At 48.8% G+C, this 19,042-nt stretch overlaps 2 protein-coding genes across 2 annotated transcripts in view; one reads left to right on the top strand and one right to left on the bottom strand.

Annotated features, from left to right (window-relative positions):
• Positions 1-2,331, bottom strand: part of Styxl1 (serine/threonine/tyrosine interacting like 1) — a 27,858-nt gene extending 25,527 nt beyond the window's left edge. The window contains exon 1 of the mRNA XM_026784701.1: positions 2,114-2,331. The gene's annotated coding sequence lies outside the window, so the exon portion shown is untranslated. The remainder of the gene's footprint in view (positions 1-2,113) is intronic.
• Positions 2,332-2,559: 228 nt separating this feature from the next.
• On the top strand, positions 2,560-17,509 carry Mdh2 (malate dehydrogenase 2). The gene is made up of 9 exons (XM_005344607.3): positions 2,560-2,739; positions 8,904-9,072; positions 10,002-10,085; positions 12,047-12,156; positions 13,283-13,408; positions 14,548-14,625; positions 16,335-16,434; positions 16,710-16,861; positions 17,206-17,509. The coding sequence occupies exons 1-9, from the start codon at positions 2,674-2,676 to the stop codon at positions 17,335-17,337; spliced, it is 1,017 nt and encodes a 338-aa protein (XP_005344664.1). The 5' UTR covers positions 2,560-2,673; the 3' UTR covers positions 17,338-17,509.
• Positions 17,510-19,042: the final 1,533 nt, after the last annotated feature.

Genomic DNA, 19,042 nt, shown 5'->3' with positions numbered 1-19,042 from the left:
CCACCACCACCACCACCACCACCACCACCACCACCACCACCACCACCACCACCACCACTACTTTTAATAATAATACATAGCTCTTGACCCCTAGCTGAGGTCAGAAACGTAAAGAATTTCCAGAGCACACGCACAGAGACAAGATCAAGGTCAGTGCTTACCCAAACATCTCCATCCCTGAATACAGGACTACATTTTTCTGCCTCCTCCGTTCCCTGGCCTACATACTTCCCACTGCTGAAGAATCAACAGCACGTTGGTTCTCTGGTTCCACTGTGTGGGTCCTGGTTTGAACTCAGGTTGTGAGGCTTGGCAAGCAAGCTTCTTTGCCCACTGAGTCATGTCACCAGCCCACTAATTCTGGGCAAGTTTCTGGAAGAGACGCCTCCCTCCTCCAGGGGTTCCATTAAAATAGACCCATTCTCCTGGTGTGTCTCAGCTTAGGTGGCTCAGAAGGTTCATTAACATGACCTCCACTCCAAACCTATTTCCCCAGGTTCCCATAGCACTGGGTCACTTCTCCAACTGTTGCCCCGATGTCACTCGAGTCATTCCTGAAAGCAGTAAAGAACCAGAGACGGCATCCCAGCTCCAAGACTGTAGTATACCTTACCAATCCAGCAAAGAGGTGGAGACCAGGGAAGGGAGGGCAAGACGGTCATTGTGAGTTTTTACGTGTTGGTATGTTCTTAAGCTCTCATGTCGTTTGTTACCCCAACTCTGGCTTTCTGTCACTGTCCCCAGGCAGACTGTCACTGATGTAGATGTTATAGTCATGCACTGAGGCAGCAGGCTATGGCACGACTGTCTGCCCCTCAAACTGAACTGGTGTGTGTGTGTGTGTGTGTGTGCCGACGTGATTGGGAATAGACTAGCAGGAAAGTACTCTACCACTGAGCTGTACTCTGGTCCTCCTTTTATTTCTTATTTTGAGACAAGGTCTCCCTACTTGACCCTGGCAGACCTTGAACTTGCTCCTATCCTGGTTCAGCCTCCAAGAAGGTGGGATTATAAACCTGCTCAAGCGGAGCTAGAACACCGAACTTATATTGTTTGAGAATTTCACATATGTATAAAGTGTTTTTATCAAACCAACCCCATGCCCTCCCATCCAGTCCCTTTCCAACTCCCAGATCCTGAACTTTTTTTGCGTTGTTGTTTTGAATTTTTTGAACAGTGTTTTAGGCTGGTCTCAAACTCACAACAATCCTCCTCCTGCAACCTCCTGAGTACTAGGATTACAGACCTGAACCTTCACACCTGGTAATGCTCTGGAACATCTTTTTACATGTGTGCCGTGTGTGTGTGTGCATGAACCAGAGGTCAACCTCAGCTGTCATTCTTCAGGTGTTGTCTACTGACCCTTAATTTTACATTTTTACCATCTTTAATTCCGTTTATTTTTGTCTCTGTGGGTATGTGCAGGTGAATGTAGGTACCAACAGAGGCCAGAGGTGATGGTTATCCCTGGAGCTAGAGTTAAGGAGGTTATGAGACACCTGGCAATTTTTCAAGGCTCTGAATTCTGTAAGAGCAGCAAGTGCTCTTAACCACTTAGTCATCTCTCTTATAGCCCTGATATATTGTTTTTCGCCAAAAGGGGGGGGGGGGGTTCGAGACAATTTCCCTGTGGAGCCCTGGCTGTCCTGGAACTCACCATGCAGTCCATGCTGGCCTCGAAATCGGAAATTCTCTTGCCTCTGCCTCCCGAGTGCTGGGATTAAAGGCATGTGTCACCTCTGCCTGGTAAACTTTAAAATGTTTGCCCTCGCCGGCACTACTGGCGGGTTCGAGGGGGTAGAGACCGGGCCAAAGCCCGAGTTACAGTCTCCAAACGTTTCCTCCTCCACACCATAGGATGGTGGTCCTAGACATCATCTGTCGCTAAGTCAGTGCTAGAACTTGCTAATGCCAGCAGGGTGTGTGCGAAGCCTGGAAAGTCAGCAAGGTTCCGTGCAACTTATGGGAATGACGGCACTGACCCGGTGGAGTGGGGAAATGCTGCCCACCCCGCCCCGGGACTTTCCTCGGCTCCCCAGAACCCCCTCCAGCCTCGCTCCGGAGGCAGGGAGGCTGGGCTCGGCTGAGGTCAGGGGCTCGGGGGCCGCCTGACCTGCTGCGCGACTTTGGTCGGGCTCCCCGGCAGGACGTGTCCGGAGCCCCACCTGGGAAACGGCTCCTGGAAGGCGCTTCTAACTTAGCGCCTGTCTTCTCCGCGCTCTGGGGAGAGCGCCTCACATTCTCCAAGCACCGGGTTGCTAGGGGCGTCCCCGCGAGTCCGTCTAATTCACCCGACAGTCCTAGCGGGCGAGCCTCAAAGTGGGCGGGGAGGAGACCGGGACCAGACAAGGCACAGTCGAGCCTCTCTCGCGAGATCTTATCAATGGGCGGAGTTCAGCGGGGATTCCTTACGAGTGACGGAGGGGGGGGGGGAACGGCAGACTTTTCTCGCGAGATCTCGGAAGTGGGCCGGGTCTTTCGTTTGAGGCTTGGCAATGCTTAGCCGAGCCTGTCTCGCGATATTTGGTGGAGCAGAGCCCCGCTTTTGGCGTTTCTCTCGCGAGATCAGGTGGATCTACTGCGGGCGGACACTGCGCGGAGTGGAGGTCGTTGGAGTCACTTGTCCAGTGTTAGCTTGTTCGTCTGCAGGTCCGTGTCCCGCCCGCCCCAGCCATGCTGTCTGCCCTCGCCCGGCCTGCCGGCGCCGCTCTCCGCCGCAGCTTCAGCACTTCGGCCCAGGTACGAGGGGCTTTCAGCCTAGCGGGGAACTCCGGGGAGGCGCGTGCATCCCGGGAACGCGCCGGTTCTCAACCCGCAAAGCTCATCCTGGACATCAGGGCCTCCCAGCTCACGTCCCGACTGACATCCTGTGTGGGAAACCTGGGAGAGGAGCAGAACCGGGCCAGGTTTCCCCCTAAAGTGTGCGTTTCCTGTAGGTTCAGAAGCCAAAGCTCTCAGTCCGGAAGCAAATTGCATTATATGCGACTCTGCATTGCTTCGACATAACTGATTTTCTCCTTGTAGCGTCTATGTGAGTTATTCGTGAGTAGGAGAAATAACGCATGACATTAACTATATAGTACTGGCATCCTGAGGCTCTCAGGATAGAGAACGGAGCCAAGGTTACAGTAGTTTAACAGAATTGATTGAAATTCAACAACTGTCCGTGGCTTTTCCCCTAAGAGATTATTTTCTTTATTTAGACCAGGCTGATCTTGAAGAGATCCGCCTCCGCCTCTCCAGTGCTGGGGATAAAGGCACGCACCGTCACGCCTCGTTTTTCTTTTTTTTTTTTTTATAAATAATTTATTTACTTTTTACGTGTTTTGGTGTGAAAATGTCAGGTTCCCTGGACCTGGAGTTACAGACAGTTGAAAACTGCCATGTGGGTGCTGGGAATTGAATCTGGGTCCTCTGGAAGAGCAGCCTGTGCTCTTAACCGATGAACTCTTTCTCCAGCCCCATGCCTCGTTTTTCAAAAATGTGTATGTGCACATATGTGTGCAGAGGCTAGAGAAGGACATCGAGTATGCTACTCCATCACTCTCAATCAGCTGTTCTCAGCCTGGGGATCAAACGATCCGTTCACAGAGGTCACCATAGTAACAGTAGAAAAATTATAATTATGAAGTAGAAGCAAAAGTAATTTTATGATTGAGGGCCACCACAACATGAGGAACTGATTTTGAAGGGTTGCAGCATTGGGAAGGTTGAGAACCGCTGCTCTAGACCTTATTTCTTTGGAATGAGGCCTTTGCCTGAACCTGCCAAGCTGGAGAACTGGGGATTTGAACTCAGCTCCTTAGGCTCTCACTCACTAAAGTATCTCCTCCATTAGAGCCTTTTTCCCTTACGAATTATTCTTGGAGGATCATCCCTGCTGTGGGTAGAGTTGGTCTTGGACACCTACAGCTAAGTTATTTTTAGTCATCTTCTACTTGGACAGTGGTTCTTTAACCAGTGCACGCCAGAATCAATGAAGGAGTCCCAGGATCATGCCCAGAGGCTTTACACATCTCTAGCAAAATCGATACAACCAAGGCTTCATAGAAATAATTACCATAACCCAAAAGGAAACTGATAATTTGAGGGAACTTCAGATTTCTGATCATTTAGGTCATGTCTCCTGCTTCCCATTCAATCAATTCATTGAAAAATAAAGATACAGGGGGCTGGAAGAGATGCTCAGCAGTTAAAAGTGCTTGCTAATCTAGCAGAGGACCAGAGTTTAGTTCCCAGGACCCAAGGCAGGTGCCTGGCTAATGTAGTAGGACTCTGTCTCACAAGATGAACGAGAAGGTACCTGGGCTGGGTGAGGAGTAAATTGGTAGGGTAGAGATGAAGATGAATGCCCAGGAGTAGAGCAGGGCTAGCTCAGCAGAGATGGTAAAGAATGTGACGGAGTGCTGGTGTGTGTTCGCGCACAGACGAGCCTGTTCAGCAAGTTCTGTACCACTGATCCACAGTCCCAGGTTCAGCCCAATTGTGTTTGTTTGCTTGGTTTTTTTGTTTGTTTGTTTATAGAAAGAGTCTCACTGCAACCTTGGCTGGGCTGGACCTCTTATGTAGATTGGCTGTTCTCAAACTAGAGATCCACCTGCCTCTATACTTCCTATGTGCTAGAACTAAAAGTGTGGGCCACTGTGCCCAGCTTCCATTTGAATTTTGGTGGTTGCATCTATGCCCTGAGAAAAGTACAGAATTCTGTATTTTGATTTAAAATTTTAAAAATTATTAATGTGCACATGTGTGTGTACCGTGTTCACATGTGGAGGCAAGGACAACATGGTTTTCATCTTCTGACATGTAGGTCCTATGACTTGAACTCAGGTCATTCAAGCTTGGCAACAGCCCATCAGCCCCAGAGTTCTGTAGTAGATCTGCCGTTGTCTCCTGTTATAAAGTGTCGTAGTAAGGAGCCCCAGAGAACAAGTAGGGGTGGACAAGGAAGGAAGTTGAGGTTTTATTTTTAATTGGAAGGAAGGGCAGTGTGTGTTTGTGTATGTGTGCACGCACATGCGTGTGTGTGAATGGTGGAGGGAGTAGGACACTTGCTGGAGTCCATTCTCTCTCCACCATGTGGGGAAGATTAGAGATTGAACTCATGTCCTCGGACTTTTGAAGCAAGTGCTTTTACTTGCTGAGCCATCTCAGGTGCAGGCCCAGCGTCAGGGAATGTGACATTTCAGCGAAGGCCAGAAGAAAGCATAGATCACATGTAGAAAGGGTTCGGGCAGATGGACAGTAACTGGCAGTCCAGTATGTGAGGCAGGGAGGCCGGGAATGATTGTGAATATGGGGGAGGTAGAGAGAACCCAGCAAGCCGTGTACAACTTGGGCATTTTCTCAAAGATGGAGTACCATTTTGAACAGAGCAGTTACTTAGGCAGAGGGAGACAGTCTGCTAGTCAGTGTCTGGGTGACAGCTGTGGATGTGGTGAAAGTTGGTGGAGCTAACTGAATTCACTGATGATAAAGGAGAGTGGAGTCATGGGTGATGCCTACTGAGATGAGTAAGAGTTCTGGAAGGGCTTGCTAGAGGTGGCACTCAGTGGTAGTGTGCCTGTTTGGACTCCCTCAGTGAGAGACTGGCGTGTAGCTCAGTGGTAGAGCACCTGCCTAGAATCCCCCAGTGAGGGGCTGGGGTGTGGCTCAGTGGTAGAGCACCTGCCTAGAATCCCCCAGTGAGGGGCTGGGGTGTGGCTCAGTGGTAGAGCCCCTGCCTAGAATCCCCAGTGAGGGGTTGGGGTGTGGCTCAGTGGTAAGAATGTAAAGACTTAGGGAGAGCAGGTTTAGGGTAGTAGGAAGGGTCAGTAGCTCAGCTTTGGATGGATTAAAAAAAAAAATATTCAAAAATTAAAAAAAAATGCCATTTGGGTGTCCATTTAGCTTTTTTTTTTTTTTTTTTTTTGGTTTTTCGAGACAGGGTTTCTCTGTGGCTTTGGAGCCTGTCCTGGAACTAGCTCTGTAGACCAGGCTGTCCATTTAGCTTTTGAGAAAACAGTAGAGTAAGTCCAAAGACAACTAGAACCAAGTATGTTTGGTCTCTAGACTTTGAATCCTTCCTCTGAATGATAAAATATAGCCAAGGTCCTGAGTGCTTCTGTTTCTAATATACATGTGAGTCCATGTAGTAGGAACACAGATGTAGAGGGTTTAAAACAAAGCCGCAGACTTGCATTCTGAGCGCAAAGGTCGTGACTGAAATTACAATCTATCCATCTTCAGAATAGTTGCTGAGCAGTAAACTGTTGAATGGGACCCTGGGCTCTCAGTAAAGGCCAGTGGGGTTGGAAGGAACCCATGTGATAATGCTTGGAGAGATCCCACTGGGGTCGGCAGGACGGCTCAGAGGGTAAAGGCGCTTGACCCCAAGCTTGTCAGCTGAGTTCACCCCATTCTTTCACCCACATAGTGGGTTGTCTACTAAGTAGATAATGAAGTATAATAAAATAATGTTTTTTTGCAGATCCATTACTTGGGGACTAGGTTTGGTGTATGTTGGCAAAGTTGCTGTGGTGTACGTCAGTGCACAGCATAGGACAGAGTGAGAAAGTCTTCTCCTTCCTCACTGGGTTCCCATCAATATTATACAGAGCCGATCCACCTAAAGACCCTAGCATGGACACTAGCTCTTTTCCTTGGTAGCACTTAAGATTTTTATAGGTTAAAATAAAACAGCAAATTTGGGGGCATTACACAGGGTTTCTCTATGTAACAGCTCTGGCTGTCTTGGCTCTCACTTTGTAGACCAGGCTGGCCTTGAACTCACAGCGATCCTCCTGCCTCTGCCTCCTTAGTGCTGGGATTATAGGCATGTGTCACAACTGCCTGGATAAAAGGTTTCTTTTTCCTTGTTTTGTTTTTGTTTCTTACTTTTTCAGAAAAACAGGTTTTAAGCTAGATGTCATGGTGCAAGACCTGTAAGCCCAGACCAGTTTCTCTGTGAGTTCCAGGTCAGCCTGGGAACTCAAAGCAACAGAATAAACAGAAACCATGCAAATGGTTTTCTTCTGTTCCCCCATTTGGGATTACCTTGTACTTTCCTTGATGGAACCGTTGCTGCCCTGTCCGGTGAAATGATGTAGGTGTGCTAAGGGAGGCAACGTGGCGGTGCCAGAGTGGAGGATGGGAGACGGTGAGACAGGAGCAGGTTGCGTCAGGCAGGACCTGAGGGGCCAAGTTCTTCCTGCACTGGTTCCCTGTTAGATTTGTTTTTGAGCCTCCCTGTATAGGCCAGGCTGCTCTCCATCTATCTCAGGATTCTTCTGCCTCCTGAGGAACAGCTTTCCTGAGTGTGTGCTCCACCCCACCGCTCACAGTACCAGGGATGGAACCCAGATCCCCTCATACGTGCTTGGCAAGCACTGTCACTGAGCCACACCCCAACCTTGGGCTTTGGTTTTGATAACTGAAGCCCATTATTATTTATTACTTATTATAGCCATTAATTACTGTCCAATGTACACTTCCTGCTGCCTATCCATGTGACCTCCACCCACAGGTCCAGCCAGCCTTGGACTGAAAATGCTACCAAAGAAAAAATACGGCCTGCAGTGGTGGCTCAAAGGTTAAGAGCAATTGCTGCTCTTGCAGCGGACTTGAATTCAGTTCCTAGCACCTACACTAAGCAGCCCACAACTGTCTTTAACAGTTCAGAGACCTGATGTCCTCTTCTGGTCTTCTTGGACATGCACGTACATGGCATGTATCCATATAGACACATGTACATAACATACAGGTATAAATAAAAATAATAAAAATCTTTCAAAAATACATTGCATACTCAACATGTGCGAGCTTTTTTCCTTGAATAACACTGTATTCACGATTATCTTCATATTTACATTGTATTGTTAGAAGTAATCTTTGTATTTTTAAAGTTTGTTGACATGTAGGTGTGCATGAAGTTAGAGAACAGCTTTTTTGGAGTTGATTCTCTTCTTCCACTCTGTGAGTCCAGAGACTCAAACTCTGGTCCTCAGACTTGCCAGCAAACACCTTTATTTGCTGAGTCATCTTGCCAGCCCATAAGTAATCTTGACATGGTTTAAAGTACAGGTGAAGAGGGCCTGAGGGTAGATACAGTAGAACACTTAATTAACAGGAACGAAGCTCTTGGTGGTTCAATTCCCAGTTCCTCAAAAGCAGCATATGGCGGGGTGGGGGGGAGCAGAAGAGGGGAAAGGAAGGACAGACAGGAGGATGTGTGTCTGTGATACATGGTGCTACTGGGTACTTTGGGAGGCTTTGGCCCTGTGGGGTGAGGGATCCCGGAACAAGCCCCTATGAGCACAGAGGAATAAACCACAGAGCAAAGGTAAGGCCGTTATCAGTCCAACTGGCTACCTGGGTGGAGCTGCCTCTTACCGCCCTCGTATCCTGCCATCTCCAGGCCTGGGTTCTCTCCTCTTGAACTTGGACTGCGGGATGAAGGTCCACAGCTCCACCACAGGCCACTGGTCGATACAGCTGTTGCCTCATTCTTTGGCATCTTGTCCTCTAAAGAAGCCCCATTCTGCCGAGCAGTGGTGGCGCACACCTTTAATCCCAGCACTTGGGAGGCAGAGGCAGGCGGATCTCTGAGTTCGAGGCCAGCCTGGTCTACAGAGCGAGGTCCAGGACAGCCAGGGCTACACAGAGAAACCCTGTCTCAAAAAAACCAAAAAGAAGAAGACGCCCAGCCGGGCGGTGGTGGCGCACGCCTGTAATCCCAGCACTCGGGAGGCAGAGGTAGGCGGATCTCTGTGAGTTCGAGGCCAGCCTGGTCTACCAAGGGAGTTCCAGGACAGGCTCCAATGCCACAAAGAAACCCTGTCTCGAAAAACCAAAAAAAAAAAAAAAAAAAAGAAGAAGAAGACGCCCCATTCTATCTTAAGTGATATCTCTCTGCTTCTTTCTAGAACAATGCTAAAGTTGCCGTGCTGGGAGCTTCTGGGGGCATTGGGCAGCCCCTTTCTCTGCTCCTAAAGAACAGCCCCCTAGTGAGTCGCCTGACCCTCTACGATATTGCTCACACGCCTGGTGTGGCAGCGGATCTGAGTCACATCGAGACCAGAGCAAACGTGAAAGGTACATGGCTGCCATGCAGTAAGCCAGGGCCCAAGTTCTAGAGCAGGATCTTAGGTGATTTGGACCTGGGCCTACAAACACTTAAACAGTGGTGTCTTTTAGAAGGCTGAGGCTGAGCTGCTGGTGGTGGGCATGGTGGTGCACACCTTTAATCCCAGCACGCAGGAGGCAGGGGCAGGTGGATCTCGTGAGTTCTAGGACAGCCGGGGCTACACACAGAATCCCTTTCTCAAAAAAAGAAGAAAGCTGAGGCTGGCAAGATGGCTCTGTGGTGAGTGGGCCCTTGCTGTAAAAGCCTGATGACCTGCATTTGCTCCCCAGAACCCACGTGGAGGTGGTGGAAGGAGAGAATCAATTCCCCAAGAATTATCCTCCACAGGTGGGCTGTGTTGACCCCCCCCATAATTACAAATAATTTGTTGTCTAAGTATGAAGCAGAGCATATTGATATCCACCTGTCACCCCAGCCCTTGGGGGTAAGGCAGAAGGGTCCTGGGTTCAAGGTTAGCCTGGGCTAAATAGTAAGACCTTGTAGAAAGATCTTCAGAGTAGTTGGTAGAGTGCTTGCTTGGCATATGAGAATTCCCCAGTTGAGTCTGAGTCTCCACCACTCAGGAAGGCCAGCTGTTTGGTATCCTAGGCTACATAGTACAACATAATTTTAAAGAGGCAGATCTGGACCCAGTCACAAACCTCCTGAAATCCTTAGAAATAGACTCTTTCCCTCTAGATAGTAAGAGTAATGGGGTGTGGTAATGCAGGTGGATCCCTGCCGGTTTCTGTAGAGTCCACTTCAGAGGAGCTCTTCCCCTTAGACAGGGGATATCATTTCACAGATGGGACCCACCAGCTTTGATCCCTCCCCTCAGATATGATGGCTTCCCTGGGCTCATACAGGTGACATTGCTTTAATGGGGTGTTCCTCCTAGGCTACCTTGGACCTGATCAGCTACCAGATTGTCTGAAAGGTTGTGATGTGGTGGTGATCCCAGCCGGAGTGCCCAGGAAGCCAGGTGTGTGGTGGGGAGCATCCTGGAGTGGGGGGTAGAGGGCTCAGCTGTTCAGGTCAGTATCAGAGAACCTGATTTCAGGTCCTAAAACCCACATATCCCTGTAACTCCAGCTTCAACAAGTACAACACCCACTTACAGCTTAGTAGACCCACCATATACATATAAATACATTTTTTAATAAATTTTAAAAACCTTGCCTGAAGTGTCCCTCCCCGGCTGAGAAGGGCTTTCTGCTAAAGTGTGGATTTACTTCCTCTCCCATTGCAAAGATCTCCAGAGACTTCCTCCTTGCCCTTGGTGACAAAACTTGAAGTTGACAGCAACTGTCACTCTGTTTAGAGGGCCCTGTCCTCCACCCAACTCCACCTCAGGACTCCTGCTAACCTCTAATGGCCCCCAGCAACTCACTCTGTCTGCACACCCCAAGACTCTGCGGTCTTTAGCCGTAGTGGAGTGTTTTCTCTGTAAAACAGATTCACTTAAAATGGGAGCCCTGTTTGTTCATGCTGAATTTAACAGTTAGCTCCTGGTACCTATTTCAAACTATGTGCATTGACCTACAAGGTGGCAGTAAAGGTGCATGCACCAAGCCTGACGAGTTCAGTCCCTGGTGCCCACTTTGACAGCAGTGCCTTGAGTGCCTTTCCGTGGGCTCTCTTTGCATGTTCCTGTGCATGTAAAGTTTCAGGGCTGTAGCTAAATATTTTGTTTCTTTGGGAAGGGGTCATGACCCATTTTCAATGAGAAGACTGAGTTTCCTTAACTCCTAATTGCTATTTAAGGAAAACTTTTCCTGCTGGGCAGTGGTGGCGCACGCCTTTAATCCCAGCACTCAGGAGGCAGAGGCAGGTGGATCTCTGTGAGTTTGAGGCCAGCCTGGTCTACAAGAGCTAGTTCCAGGACAGGAACCAAAAGCTACAGAGAAACCCTGTCTCGAAAAACCAAAAATAAATAAATAAATAAATAACACATACATGTATATTATATTATTTAAAAAAAAGAAAAAAAAGAAAAAGAAAACTTTTCCTGGGGCTGGAGAGATGGCTCAGTGGTTAAGAGCATTGCCTGCTCTTCCAAAGGTCCTGAGTTCAACTCCCAGCAACCACATGGTGGCTCACAACCATCTGTAATGGGGTCTGGTGCCCTCTTCTGGCCTGCAGGCATACAGACAGAACATTGTATACATAATAAATAAATAAATAAATAAATAAATAAATAAATAAATAAATAAATATTTAAAAAAAGAAAGAAAAAAAAACTTTTCCTACCTTCTCCAAGGGTTGTGTCCTTGCAGGTGTCAGACAGGGAAGCAAACCCCATGAGGAAATGAGAATGAAAACCCAGTGCAGACTGACTTCGTCAGCCTGGATCAGACTTTGGGGGCTCTAATGCAAATTTTAAACCCAGTACAATTTGGGGAAAGATTTCCAGGCAACAATCAGTCCAATACCAGGTGTACACACATCTTTAGGTGTGACTACATGGAGACTCTTTTACACAGTACGTGTGACCGTGAGGGCAGGTTCTGTAGCTAAAGGGCCTAGAACCTAGTGGGGGTTGAGGTCAGTGGGTCATGAAGTACATGTGACATCTCCCCTGAGGATGGGTAAGGTCTAGAGAGGGAAGTCTGGGATGATCGTTCTGGGGTGTTGGGTGAGGTCTGTCTTCACAGATAACAAAAAGGTCACCAGGGCGTTAATAAAATCCAGTTTTCTGGATGGAATGCAGGTATTTGGTTTATAAAAACGAACTCCATTCAGGAGACACTCCTGTGTTTTCTGATTCTCTTAGTGTTTCTCTGTGAGTATAAGGACCCCAGTGTCCCCAACAATGGAAGGTGACTGCCAACTCTGTGAGTTGGCCCTTTGACACACACACACGGAGAATAAATTAAAATGTAATAAAAAAATTTTGAAATTTTGTCATGTTCTTTGTGGCTTTCTCACCCTGGACTATCCCAGGAATGACGCGGGATGACCTATTCAACACCAATGCTACCATTGTGGCCACCTTGACTGCCGCCTGTGCCCAGCACTGCCCTGAAGCCATGATCTGCATCATTGCCAACCCGGTGAGTATGGGGTGGGGTGGAGGGGGCGGGGCTGGTCACGTGTGTATTAGATGCACACATTGGAGGTGTTGAGGTCTTGGAATGTATCCTAAAACTGCCTTTTATCACCAATCAAGAGCTCGTACCTGGCTCTTCGAACCGACTCTCCTTCTGGCAGGTTCCCTACCTTCTCTGTGTCTTACTTTACCCACCTGGGATACTCATCTCCTTTCTCTTTCTCCTCCTCCACCATCTTCTTTTTCTCTTTACTCTTCCTCTTCCTCTTTTTGGATGGGAGGGGTGTGGGCAAGGTCTTATGGGCTCAAGTTGGCCCATAACTCAGTCCTACTTCTGTCTCCCAGGTGCTGGCATGGAGGGGTTCCAGGTGCACCAGCATGCCTTGCTCAAATGCCCACCTCTATAACTCCTTTCAACGGTCGTGGTAGCCTGTGGCTCCTCTCCTCTGTTACATTAAGTGCACAACATGAATCTTGCCATTTTATTCTGTTTGATTTCTGTGCCTGGGTGGTGTCCTAAGCTCTTGCCCTATCGCATTAAGTCATTCAGTCTTCACACCTCATGAGGTAGTGGTATAGTTTCCATTTGTCTTAGTTACTGTTCTGTTGTAATGAAACAACACAGCCAAGGCAGCTTATAAAAGAAATCATTTAATTGGGGACTGGCTTACAGTTTCAGAGGATTGGTCCATGCTCATCATGGTGGGGACTGTGGCAGGCAGGTGGTCATGGTGCTGCTGCAATAGCTGAGTGAGAGATTGAGGCTAGTGTAATCTACCATTGGTGACACACCTCCTAATCCCTCCCAAACAGTTCTAGCTATTCAAACATGTATGGGTATGAGGGCCATTCTCTTTGAAACCACACTATCACACGGATAAATTTTACAGGTTCTAGGGAGTCAGGCAGCTTGGTCACCTGTTCTTAGCCATCCTCAGCCCAGAAGAAGAATTCGCCTCCTGTGTCCAAGATGATGGCTGAAGGGCTGTCAAGGAACAAGTGTCCTTGCAGTAAAGGGTGTCTTTGTTCACATGACATGGCCACCTTGCCTTGTAGGTGGCTTACAGTTATTGGCAGGCCCTGTTGCTGGGCTCCACCCTCAGCTGACATCTGTCTCATGGTTGTCCCAGGTTAACTCCACCATCCCCATCACCGCAGAAGTTTTCAAGAAGCACGGCGTGTACAACCCCAACAAGATCTTCGGTGTGACAACCCTTGACATTGTCAGAGCGAACACATTCGTGGCAGAGCTGAAGGTGTGGGCCCTGTGGGCGCCTCTCAGTTGCTTATTTTCTTAACTGCTCAGCTACCCTTGCTCCTGGGCAGGCATGGAAGATGATGGGGGTATGGACTTGGGGGTTTCAGTCTCTGTAGCTGGCTTTAGTGTTTTCTGTAGGAGCAGGCAGTGAACCCCATAGGCCCAGACTTACCATGCCCTCTGCCCTGGATCTCTTCCCAGTGCATCAGAGTTCAGACTTTATCTAATCCCCTCGTGGATGGAAGCCATTTGTCCCATTCACCGTGCCCTGGAAAAGCTAGATTTATCTGCGAGTTCTTACACACAGTGAGAAGGGCTTAGAAAGTTCCAGAAATCATAAAGTATCTGGACTGTCATCCAGGCCTTCTAGTCCTACCTACCTCCTTTTCTTTTTTCTTGGGTTACCCGTGTAGCTTACCTTAAAGAATTCTTATCCCACCAGCTTCTCCACTCTTAGACTGTGCCCAACTCATTTCTTTAATGCGTAGAGATATGAGTAGGCATAAATGTTTTTTAGTTGTATGTGGGTCTGTGTGGAATTGTGAGTACAGGTCCTTAGGTGTCCAGAGAAGAGCATCAGTTCCTCCTGGAACTGGAGATGCAGACAGTTGGGAGCTGCTGTGTGGGTGCTGGGAGCCAAACTCTGGTGCCCTGTAAGAGCAGCAAGCACTCTTGCCAGTGTCTGTTCTGATGCCTTTCCCAACCTGCTTGAGCCCTGCTGTTCTGCCGTCCAGCTCCGGTGTGGAATGACTTTAATTTCTTGGACTTGAGGGAGAGGAGCTCTTTCTCTGGAACAGAATGTGGGGGTACTTGTTTGGCCATTTCCAGTCCTAAGAACAACTGTTGCTGTCCTCTGATTCCACAAGGATGTCAGGTGGCTAGAAGGATGGACAACACAGTCTGGCCTTGTGACAGAGGAGCATGTGGTGACCCCTACACAAGCTGTCCCTCCCTGCACCTGCTCACAGTGACTGATCATAGGATAGGGCCCAAGTGCTAGGCACAGCCAGGGTCAGACTCTGGGTCAAACTGGTTTGTTTCTGAGCGTTCTGGGTTTCCAGTCTACACTTTAGGTGACTGCGACTTGTTTCCTACTCAGAGACCTTGTTAACAATCAGTCTTCCTGCCTTTGAATAGGGTTTGGATCCTGCTCGGGTCAACGTGCCTGTCATTGGTGGCCATGCTGGGAAGACCATCATCCCCTTGATCTCTCAGGTATGTGAGTGGCTGTGAGAGAGACTGATGGATGGATCTCAGGAAGCTTTAAGATCACACTCAGGACTGCCTTGAAGGTCTTGAAACAGTCTGGGGTAAATGGGACTGGCCTGTGTATTGTGGAGGGATTCCTGCCGTGCCTGGAACCCAATTGTCTAGGGTCTTCCTGACTACAGCCTGTGGACTGGATGGAATCAGAAGCTGCTGGCTCCAGCACACAGGAGATCCCATGAGATCAAAGATAGTGTGGGAAGCCAGGTCCCCACAGGTGCACAGCTGTAATCCCCACTTTTGGGAACTGGAGGCAAGAGGATTAGGAATTCAGGGTTATTAGCTGTGTAGTGACGACATCGAGCCCTTTGGTGAACAAAACAAAATAGTTGAATTGTGACAGAGTTAGCACCACGTGGAATGAGATCTGTAAATCAGCTCCGTAGCCCCGGAATGTGACATGGCAAGGACTCGTATCTCTGGTACTTATGCATAGAACTTTGTTTTAAAATGTATGACAGTAAGTGAAGCGAGAGGGAACAAGGCATCCATCCGATGTCATGGATGGAGATGAAAATATGGCTCAGTGGTTACAAGCACTTGCTATTCTTCCAAAGGACTTGAGTTCATTTCTCGCACTTACATTGGGCACCTTACAACCAACCACCTGTAACTCCAACTCCAGGGATCTGCTGCCCTCTGGCTTCCATGGGCATCCCCACACATAAGGTGTTCACATACACATATAAATCTAAAAGTGATTCTCCAAGCTCAAGTGTCACTTGAGGTGGGAGAACTTGTTATAAATGGGGACAGTAGGGCTGGAGAGATGGCTCAGGGGTTAAGAGCATTGCCTGCTCTTCCAAAGGTCCTGAGTTCAATTTCCAGCAACCACATGGTGGCTCACAACCATCTGTAATGAAGTCTGGTGCCCTCTTCTGGCCTTCAGGCATATACACAGACAGAATATTGTATACATAATAAATAAATAAATATTAAAAAAATAAAAATAAAATAAATGGGGACAGTAGAGGAGAGGTGGCAGTGGCATAATCGGGTGCCTCTTGGTCTTCTGATGGATCCACATGCCTGCATGTAGCCATGGAGCGTGCTGCTCAGTATGCAGAACCCTTGAAAAGTGAGAGAGAGGAGGCTCAGTCAGCAGAGTGCCTGCCGTGCAAGCATGAGGACCTGAGCTGGGTTCCCAGACCCGTGAGAAAAAAGCCAGGTGCAAGATGTCATCCTAGTGCTGAGGAGGAGAGAGAAGGGTGTCTGGGACTTGCTAGGCAGTCATCCTGACTGAGTCGGATCTGGGTTCAGTGAGAGACCCTGTCTCAAGGTAAGCTGGAGGGTGATTGGTGGAAACCGCTGACATGAGCCTCAGGAAATTATACATGTGTACACACAAGCAAGGGAGCCAGGCATGGTGGCAGTCCCATGTGGAAATACATAAGATCTGTCTCAACCAAGCCTCCAAAAAAAAGTAAATTTGCTTTTGTCAGTAGGAAATGATGTTGGGGTCTCTGTGGTTGAGTGGTGGGGACTGCTGTCTGGCATGATTGGGGCCCTGGGTTCCATCCCTGCTACTGTTTTGAGTCTGGTTGTAGTGATGCCATGATGGGAGGTGGAACACACTGTGGAGTGGGGGTTGGGTCAAGCCTGGGAAGGGCGGGGGTCATTGTACCAGAAAATTACTCAGTCCCTGGCTTGCCCTGCAGTGTACCCCCAAAGTTGACTTTCCCCAAGACCAGCTGACTGCTCTCACCGGGAGGATCCAGGAGGCTGGCACGGAAGTTGTGAAGGCCAAGGCTGGAGCAGGTGGAATTCCACACATCCTTGGGGCTGGGGACTCTGACACTGGGGCCAGGATGTTAGCACTACAGGGAAAGACTGCTTATCTCTGGGTAGGGAATGGGTGTCCCACTCAGGAGAAGGTTCTAGAAGGCAGCGGAGATTCTTTGGGATGAGGGCGGCTCTAGAGTAGGAGACAGTAAAATGCAGAGGTGCAGACCAGGTTTCCCACCGTGAGCTGTGGTGTGTGGGTGCTTTTCTGGGATCTGGTGCTGGCTGTGCTGACCACCATTCTCTCCTAGGCTCTGCCACTCTGTCCATGGCTTATGCTGGAGCCCGTTTTGTCTTCTCCCTTGTGGATGCCATGAACGGGAAGGAAGGTGTTGTCGAGTGTTCTTTTGTTCAGTCCAAAGAGACAGAGTGCACTTACTTCTCCACACCCTTGCTGTTGGGGGTACGTATCCAGGGTAACCAAGGCTGTGGTTGGTGCCTGGTTGGCTTTGGGGAAGGGAGAGTCATGTCTCAGGATGCAGAGCCGGGCCTGTCACCAGGCAGTGCAGCTATAATTTGGGGACGTAACAGCTTAGTCCAGGCCAGATGAAAGAAACTGATCCCTGCTGGGCTGGGATGCAGCTAAGCCTCTGCTTAGTGAGCCCAGCAGCAGTGAGGGGCTGGGGCCGTGTCTTAGCTAAAGAGCACCTGTGCCCTCAGTCTGCTGGGTGCTAGGATTTCAGGCCTGTGCCACCAAGCTAATCTAGAAACTTGGTTTCACGTATCACCCTATTCCCTCTCTTCCAGAAAAAAGGACTGGAGAAGAACCTGGGCATTGGCAAAATCACTCCTTTTGAGGAGAAAATGATTGCTGAGGCCATCCCTGAGCTCAAAGCCTCCATCAAGAAAGGCGAGGACTTTGTCAAGAACATGAAGTGAGAGGTTCAAGTCCCAAGCAGCCATATCACCCTAACTTATTCAGCATCATGTCACTGAAGCCAGCAGGGTCTTCAGTTTGCTTTGATGGTGGGTGTTGTACCAGCATCAGCATCCCTTCCCAATGGTGGCTGGTCTGTTGATAATGACAATAAAGCAGACTGATTGTCTTTTTCACGGTCTCCATCAGCTTGCTCCAGGGCCTCATCACCACACTGTGAATCAGAAGTAGTCTGGCTGGGCATGGTGGTCCACACCTTTAATCCCAGCTTTTAAGAAGAGAGACAGAATCACTGATTTCAAAACCAGACTGATCTACATCCTGAATTACAAGCCAGCTGAGGCTACATGGAGAACCCATGTCGCAGAATGATAATAATATAATAATAATACTATGAGCTACGGTCTGTTCACGTGTTAGGCAGAGACCTCTGAAGCTTCAAGGAAGTCTAAGCCAAACCTGATAGTGCATGCCTGTGATCCCAGCTACTGTAGAAGATGAGGCAGGAGGATCTGAAATCAAGACCTGCACGCACTACAGTTGAGAGCAATTGCAGGCAGCTGAGGGAGACCCTGTCTCCGAATATTGGAGCAGTGGGGTTGGAGCTCAGCAATAGAGCACTAGCCTGAGCTTCCTTGGTGTGGGCTTAGGGGTTTGGCTGGGCTAGAATGCTTCCTAGCATGTCCCAGACCTTAGGTTCTGTCATGCTTAGTTCAGCCATCAATTTGACACAGCCTAGAGTCACCTGAAAAGGAATCTTTTCTATTCGGTTTCCCTGGTTAGATGCACCTGCAAGTGTGCCTGTAAAGCCTTGTCTTGGTTCTAAGTTGGTATAGAGCAGCCCGGCCCACTATGGATTATGCATTACCTGGGCAGGTGACCCTGGGCTGTATAGGAAAACTCAGGGTGGGGCTGGAGAGATGGCTCAGGGGTTAAGAGCATTGCCTGCTCTTCCAAAGGTCCTAAGTTCAATTCCCAGCAACCACATGGTGGCTCACAACCATCTGTAATGAGGTCTGGTGCCCTCTTCTGGCCTGCAGGCATACACACAGAGAACATTGTATGCATAATAAATAAATATTTAAAAAAAAAATCTGGCAGAGTAAGCAGGCTCCCTGCCCTTGTTTGGAAGTGTGGAGTTCCTTGATCTGAGGTAATACAGTGTAGAATAGCAGCCAGCCTGGTTGTCAGGTTCCTTCCTTGACTTCCCTCAACGATGGGCTGTGACCTGGAAGTGTGAGCCACAAACCGTTTGCTTCCCTGAGATGGTTCTGGTCACAGTGTTTGTCATAGCAACAGAAAGACTGGAACAGGTTCAGTTCCTAACTCCACCAAAAAATAAAAGGTCTGAGGACTGCCATGAGTTCATGGTCAGCCTGCCTACATAAGTGCCCTACTCCAGGAGAGAAAACCAAAGCTCACTGCCATTTCTGACCCATTCTGCATGTGACACTCTACAGCCTTTTTGGGTAGCATGTGCTGTTGGATAGGATCCTTGCATTCACCTGACAGTCTGGTTCTAAGAGGCAGGCCAAGTGATGTCTTGGATGTGGCTGTTCACTGCTCATATTCTAGGACTGCCTTGTGGAAGCCCCTTGGGAAAGCAGACTGGGTTCTTACCCACTATCCATTATCTCCAGGAAATACATATATATGAGAGAGAGAGATAGTGGGGATCAAACTCAAGATTCTCGTCCTGGTTAGTCT

Source organism: Microtus ochrogaster, chromosome 2 (genome assembly GCF_000317375.1).
Source record: "Microtus ochrogaster isolate Prairie Vole_2 chromosome 2, MicOch1.0, whole genome shotgun sequence".
NCBI lineage: Eukaryota > Metazoa > Chordata > Mammalia > Rodentia > Cricetidae > Microtus > Microtus ochrogaster.
The sequence above is the reverse complement of the archived record's forward strand: the minus strand, read 5'-3'. Positions and strand labels throughout refer to the sequence as shown.

What these genes read in the sequence shown, in the direction of transcription:
- Mdh2 (XM_005344607.3), top strand. Translation starts at nt 2,674, where the DNA reads ATGCTGTCTGCCCTCGCCCGGCCTGCCGGCGCCGCTCTCCGCCGCAGC. An exon ending in GCTTCAGCACTTCGGCCCAG is followed by an intron (nt 2,740 to 8,903) that starts GTACGAGGGGCT and finishes GCTTCTTTCTAG; the next exon opens with AACAATGCTAAAGTTGCCGT. An exon ending in CGGAGTGCCCAGGAAGCCAG is followed by an intron (nt 10,086 to 12,046) that starts GTGTGTGGTGGG and finishes GGACTATCCCAG; the next exon opens with GAATGACGCGGGATGACCTA.